The sequence below is a fragment of the Saccostrea echinata genome, unplaced genomic scaffold (assembly GCF_033153115.1).
Source record: "Saccostrea echinata isolate AGI-Se365-2 ecotype Australia unplaced genomic scaffold, CSIRO_AGI_Sech_v1 ptg000012l, whole genome shotgun sequence".
Classification (NCBI taxonomy): domain Eukaryota; kingdom Metazoa; phylum Mollusca; class Bivalvia; order Ostreida; family Ostreidae; genus Saccostrea; species Saccostrea echinata.
In genome coordinates, this window is record NW_026889761.1 from 7,755,845 (window position 1) to 7,762,890 (window position 7,046).

At 32.4% G+C, this 7,046-nt stretch overlaps 1 protein-coding gene across 1 annotated transcript; it reads right to left on the reverse strand.

The window, feature by feature from the left end:
• Positions 1-340: 340 nt before the first annotated feature.
• LOC133185614 (toll-like receptor 4) lies at positions 341-1,763 on the reverse strand. The gene is made up of 2 exons (XM_061320927.1): positions 1,627-1,763; positions 341-1,410 (listed from the first exon to the last, which is right to left on the reverse strand). The coding sequence occupies exons 1-2, from the start codon at positions 1,739-1,741 to the stop codon at positions 341-343; spliced, it is 1,185 nt and encodes a 394-aa protein (XP_061176911.1). The 5' UTR covers positions 1,742-1,763.
• Positions 1,764-7,046: the final 5,283 nt, after the last annotated feature.

The window sequence follows — 7,046 nt, forward strand, 5'->3', positions numbered from 1 at the left end:
TGCTGAATATCTACAAAATTATCTCTGTTTATTACGATCCATTTCAGAAAATTTTGATTTTCGCAGGAACAACTTAAAAGATTACCAGAAAGATTTATCATTAACTTAGATCTTTAAAAGGCATTCTCAAAATGCACTCGGATTTTTTCATCAAATGACCCTATCCGATTATGGGAGATGTCTATCAATGATAATTCTGTCATATGATCAATTTTTACATTCCATCTTGATATCTGATTGTTTCTGACATTTAAAAACTTAAGCTTAGAAGAATTTTTCAGCACTAGATTTGAAAGTTTTGTAATTCTGCGGAATGAGATGTCTAAATTCTCAAGGGAAACTAAGGACTCAAATGTTTTCCCATTGCATCTTTCTCTAGGTCTTGACCTATGTCATTGTGTGATATATTGAAATTCTGGAGTTGTCCACCGTTTTTCATGGCAAATGTGGATATGTGTGAGCAAAAATTATTTGACACATCTAGTGTGATTTGATTATTTGTTGGTTGAATGTGAACAGGACCTTCGAAAGAGTACAAAAAGTTATCCTGTAACTTTATAATCCAGAGACTCGGTGCAGAGATGTTAAATTCAGGAACCTTGAAATATAGTCGACTAGAAAAAGCGTATATTTCCTCCAGATTTCGTGGAAAATGCCAAATAAAGCTTGAATCTGCACCGATGTTTTTCAGAGTTTGGTTATTTGCAACTTCTTGGCAATGAAAAACATCTTTGAACAATTCTCTCTTTTCAATACATATATCTACAATTGAATTAGGAAACTTTGGTGGATGCTTCTGAAAGCTCGCATTGAAAACTCGCAAGTTTTCCAGCATATTAAATTCTAGTATATAAGGGCCAGACGTTAATTTGTTTTCGTCCATTGACAATTTCTCTAAAGTTTTAGGAAGATTTTTAAAGACTCCTGGCTCTAATATTTCCAATCGGTTACTGCCTACATGTAATGCTGTAAGGTTAGTCTCTTTGAGAGAAAGAAGATGATGACATTTCAATTCTGTTCCAACTCCGGCTACACAGTTAACTCCGTTAATATTCAGGGATTTTATCTTTGTTTTGTTTAAATTAAAAGTTACATTAGGCAAAGATGCGAAACCTAACTGACGATTGTAGGAAATATTTAGATATTGTAATTTTGGCATGTTGCTAAATGATCCTTTATCAATATCCTTTACATTGCAGTAAGAAATGTCCAAAACTTCAAGGAATAGAAAATTTGAGAACATGTTCGAATCAATATATTCGAGAACACACTTGCCTTCAATTCCCGACATATCTAAAACTTTAAGATTCTTCAAACGCAAGAATCTTTTTCCAAATCTTTTATTTGCTATCCCATTAAATTTAATGGATGAAATGGAATAAAGATTTGCAAAAGCATTGTCTGGGAAAGCTATAACATTTTCCTTGTAACTGTTTTTCTTTATGTTTATATTTCTAAGGACGACAGTGTTTTGAAAAGTTTCTTGTAATCTGAATGTTCCAGTTCATTTCCCTCTAAATTCAAAAAACTGGAGTTTTGTTAAATTTTCGAAAGGATTTCCGTCTACAATTGTTAGATTATTTTCAGATAAATCGAGATAAATCAGCTTTTCTGGCAGTTGAGTACTCCATGTCTGAATCATCTTGATATTATTTTTACTGAGGTCTATCCATGTGATGCTGTCATTCATATGTGGTATAACACTAAGATTCCGTTTCGAACAATTAACATGAATTCCCATTTCATAAGGAAAACAAATACACTTAATGCTTCTGAACCAACATGAATTATTCTCCCCTGCATCACTTTGAAAAACGTCAATAAACATAGAAATATAAAACCAGATGAGAATTGATGCCTTGTTATTCATCATAGATGTTGCTGCGAAAATCGTCCTAGTATCTTTTTTCAAGTGTGGCTAATATGAGTGCTTTCCCCTTTAACTTGTAGAGTTTACACTTCAGGCTCTAAGAGGTTTATTATATTTTCATTTTGATATTTCTAACATGATGTGCCCTAGAAAAAGTTTACATAAGTACACATTCTATATCGAGCTTTCTTGATAAAGGTTTATTGGCGACCAAAAAATTTACCTGCCCGTCTTGATGCAAGTTTCCTAGTTGGGGATTTCCAGTCAAATCAATCATAATGGCTGAGCTGGATAGCAGTTATTCAGAGCTATTTGAATAAGAAGATGACTTTGCTATAGATTTAATTTATACAAACCGTTTAGGTTGATTTGTTATTTCAGTGTATTTCATAGAACTATCAAAGGAAACATTAATAAATTCAGTTTGTAAGTGGTTCGTTAAATAAGGGTGGGTGCAGGGATGGAAAGGTCAAATTTAGCTTCCGCCAGCCTTACATTTCAATTAAAATATACACCACACCTCTACTTCAAATAACTCACCATTTCAATATAACTTAGAGTCACTTTTTATGGATGTGATCAGTCGACAGGTAAAGGTTGTCCTTTAGTAAGGTATTCGATTGAATATACTAGGTAAAGCGAAAGCACCACAGTCTCTGATATGATAAGCCTTTCATACATCATATACAATTAAAAATACGAAAAATCTTATACCACAAGACACCTTAAGTTCGTGTAACATTATCATTGTTATCTTCAGCATAAAGACAAAAATGTTCTGTTTTTATGCAAATAAATAACATTCCACTGAATATTTAAAAGACAAGACTATAATTTTAATGCAGAAAACAATATTCAACGAATTTGAAATACAAAATACAAAGAGTCCATTGTACATGTATATTGATTAAAACAGTGATTGTTTGCTTATTTTGAATATCATAGAGGAAGATTATTTTGATAGTTTTCATTTTCTGAAAGGACTTCACGTGATATTCGTTCTATTGTAATATTAACCCGAAAACCGTCCGCGGAATATTATATACGACTCAAAGTTTTTGCTGTAATGAGCAAAAATGACCGCACCAAAATTACACAGAACATGGCGTCATCCTATTAAAAGCATGCTTTTACTATTGTGATATCATAACATTCAATTTTGTTCAGTGATGACTGTGTAAGATTATTAAGTTTGAGTGATTGATTATGTAATATAACTATTATGGACTTTTTCGCTGTTTGATGAGTTTGTTGGCAATATTTCACGGTAGGTTAATATGTTGTTATACGGACCCATATGTCAAGTGATATTGACCTTTTCTTCACAGAAAATGATAGCGTCCTCGTACGTTGGTCCGCTTACACTTTCTATTTTTCCTGTTGGAGGAATATTCACGTCGTTAATTGCTAGATGCAAGGAGATGGAGATAAAGAGTATACATAGTATATTTAGAAGTATTATCATAGTATTATTATACTTAGCCTAATGTCCTTTAATAAATTCAACTATTAAGCACTAATAATATTAAAGATCTTTTAAATTTGGGCAATTGTTTTAATGCTGCCACTTTGTTAAGAAAAAAAAACAATATCGATGTATAACTGTTACACTATTTTCATGTATACATTTTTTTTCGTTTCCTCTATCTGTATTTTTTAATAGCATATATTTATTATTCTGATCAGCCAGTTGGCTTAAGGAAATAAAAATAATTGAAACCTGAAGCATACATATATATGTATATATCTCCATCCCTTAGCCTGTTGCAATTAACGCCATGCATATTATTCAATGTTTGTAACTCTTAGGTTTACAGCACACCTTTCATTAACAACTAGATTTCGAGTGTACATTTCTGTTTAATTTATCTGTATGCTTATAATCTGACTTTCTTGTGCTTCATCTTCCTGTGCTTAGTCATTTACATCTGATTTTGATGCATCAGCTGTTAACTGTTTTAGTTATCTTAGTAAATACTTACAAAGTGCAGTTCTATGTCTAAATTCTGAAGTGTTTACATGAAAAAGTCTTGTTCCTGATAAAATTGTCTCATTTTATATACATGTACGTATATTTAGTAAATACACTCCGGTATAAATGCTGATTTTCTTTCTAATATGAACAATATAAAAAATATAATCCTGTTTCAGTAACTGAAATCAAACAAAGGGACAAAACAAGAGATAATATTATAGATTTGGAAAATAAAAACGATTTCAGTATAGTCAAGTAGTCAAGGAGTAGTCAAGATTCCTACCTTTCTTTAATTAAAAGTACTATTAAAGTATTCATCAACTTACAATTACATGAATGACCGAAGAGACATGTGTGTCCCTATTCTTCAAAAAAAAAAACAAAAAAAAAAAAAAAAAAAAAAAAACACAAAAAAAAAAAGATTGTTGCTTCACAAAAACGTTTTGTTTATATTGTAGTAAGATGCCTCAGCATCATAACTTTGTAACGAAAAATTTTATATGCACCCACGGGTGGCATTGTAAATTAATCTGCAGTTTATGAAGATATTCGCAGGTAGGCTAAGGCTTCCCGTAGAATATGACAGTGCACTCTGTGCCTTCACATCTCTGAACTACCAAAATATGACGTCATAATAGAAAATGACGTCAGGTCACTGCAAACTTGAGATGTTATGACGGGGAGAGTGTCATGAACTTTACACTTTATTTCAAACTGCATGTAAAATGCTAGATAACTATTGCAAAATTCACGGGTCGGTAAAGGTTTTTTAAGTCTTATATGTCCAAATATTTTAAAAATACACCGCTTACCTACCCTTGATTGAAATTCATCATGTTCAAAATGCTTATGAAAAATATACTTTTGAAATGTACTCTGTTTTATACCCGTGGTTGGAGGTAGAATTCATTTTGTGTGTATAAAAGAGTCCTGCGCAGGTGATTAATGAGGATTAATCTGAGAATGTTTGTGGAAATCTGTAAGAAGAGGTTGTTCTCTAACTGAATCTTGCTTGGGAAAAATGTGTGTTGGATTTGTTTTAATACAGATTACGATATTGTGTGGGAAATACCCTCAGATTTGTAGGTAAGTTGAATTTCTCAGGAAATATTTTGTGCCCAGGTAATAGTATGACTTTTCCCAAGCACATTTCGGATACACAAGGATACGATGAGTTTATTTATATAACAAAATGTTAATAAATATTGTGTTAATCAGCTGCGCCGAAACGATTTATATGAAACACTTCAAAAAATTATAAATGACCGTCACGTGATCAACAAAGTCATGTGATATCATAACAAATATGCTTATATATAGCCGAGGAAACCCTTTATATAGATTGAAAGTACTAAAGTTCAATGCTTAAAAATTAAAACCAAAACCGACCTCGCAATGACATATTATGATTTGAGTGCATTTTAAAGCTTCGGAAAGCCTTAACATAGCTGCGTTGTTTGTATCTATGAAATAGTTGAAGCCTTATAATTAGAGTTATATAGAAATTCTGGGAGTTCCTTCACACTAATACCCTTTATAATTGTACGGATAAAGCACTTTGTTTCAATCTTACCAGTTTAGGAAGCTTATTCTATTAGATTATGCCATTCTAGATTATCAAATCCAAATATCTTAAATGTCCTTTTCTGTGTCTCTTTTAAAGATGATGTCCCTTGCATTATTCCGAAATAGAAAATGTTTAAACCACTTTTTGCTACAGGTCAGAGTCACGAATTCGTACATTGCATAAAATGATTGAAATGGGGATACGTTTTGAAATTTGGAAATTAAAATTGTAAGTGATGACTTCTCAAACTTTACACTAATTAAAATGTTTGTTGGATTTTGAGAAAATTGTATCATATAAGGTTACATACTGAGTTTTTCTAGTCATTCTCAATGCAGGGAACCTGCCATATTTCTCCAGGAAAAAAGTTAAAAGACAAAGAAGTATTAATGAACAGTTACCTCTGTAGTTAAACTACATCGGGAAAATACTTGCAATTAAAATTTTCAGTTACTCAACTTGGTTTAATATAATGTTAAGAATATTTTAATCTATTTTGAGTTTTGTCTTTTAATATAGAGAACCGTTTATTTTATTTTACATCATAGGGCAGATAACTATGGAAATTTTGAACTCTTCGGTGAGCAGTATTCAGAATTTCCTTACAAAGGACCATTTTGATTTTGGGGGTCTCAAGATCAAGCTTATGAGAGAACTGTATTGCTCTTGGGATTAGTGGGTCAAAGGCAGAGGTCACAAATTCATTTATGTTATGAAAAGGTGCAATTTAGTTTCTTGATGAAATATCTGAAATTCCCTTAGCTTTTGCGAAAAGAATTTTTTTTTTGGCTACAAAAACTGGTTCCCAGAACACCTTTTACAATTTACACAGTAGAAAATGTACTTTTTGGGATGCTTGCTGGTGTCCTGTAGATGTGCAATAGTGTTTTGGTTTGGAATTTCATTTTCATTCGGGGGCAAAATTAAAGTCGAAAATGATGTCTTTCTACATAAAATCCTGGTTCTAGAGTTCCTCTTACACTTTACACAGTTGCGAAATCTTCTACTGGAAGGTGATTGCTAGTGTCCTGTACATGTTCAGTAAGGTTTCGGAATACTCAGTTTCACTCCAGTACCCAAATGGGAGCATAAAAGTTTTGTTTTTTTTTTATAAAAAGAAAAGGTTCTCTGAACTCTTCTTAGAATTTATGCAGTAGTCTATTCATGGGCAATGATTGCCGGCGTCCTGTAGATATGCAATAAGGTTTCGGATCATTTTTACCCCGGTAGTAAGTCAAATTTGGATCGAAAATGACGGTTTTTTTCTCACAAAGAACCCTGATTCCTTGGACTCCTTTGTAATTTTTGCAGAAGCCTAATCATCTTTTGGACGATGATTAGAGGTGCCCTGTAGATATGCATTAAACAATTAAACATTTTCATCTCAAATCTTATTTCTGATAATTACTTGTATCATTTTATTAGTTTTATTCATTTTTACCCCCCCCCCCTCCCTTCCCCGAACGCACGCACGAGTGTTTTTTTTTTTTCTGGTTGATTTTTTTCCCCATTTTATTGTACCTCTTTTTTACCGTCTTGAGTCCCCCCTTCCCCTTTAAGAAATCTGACTTTTGTGAGACTGACTACCTCTTGTTTCTTTTTACATGTCCTTGATCTATAATTTGTTATTATCT

Bases quoted from the DNA above. Each gene is read 5' to 3' on its own strand.
- LOC133185614 (XM_061320927.1), bottom strand. From the start codon at position 1,741: ATGGGAATTCATGTTAATTGTTCGAAACGGAATCTTAGTGTTATACCA. The intron at 1,411-1,626 runs GTACTCAACTGC...AAAATGTTATAG, and splicing joins CAAGATGATTCAGACATGGA to CTTTCCCAGACAATGCTTTT.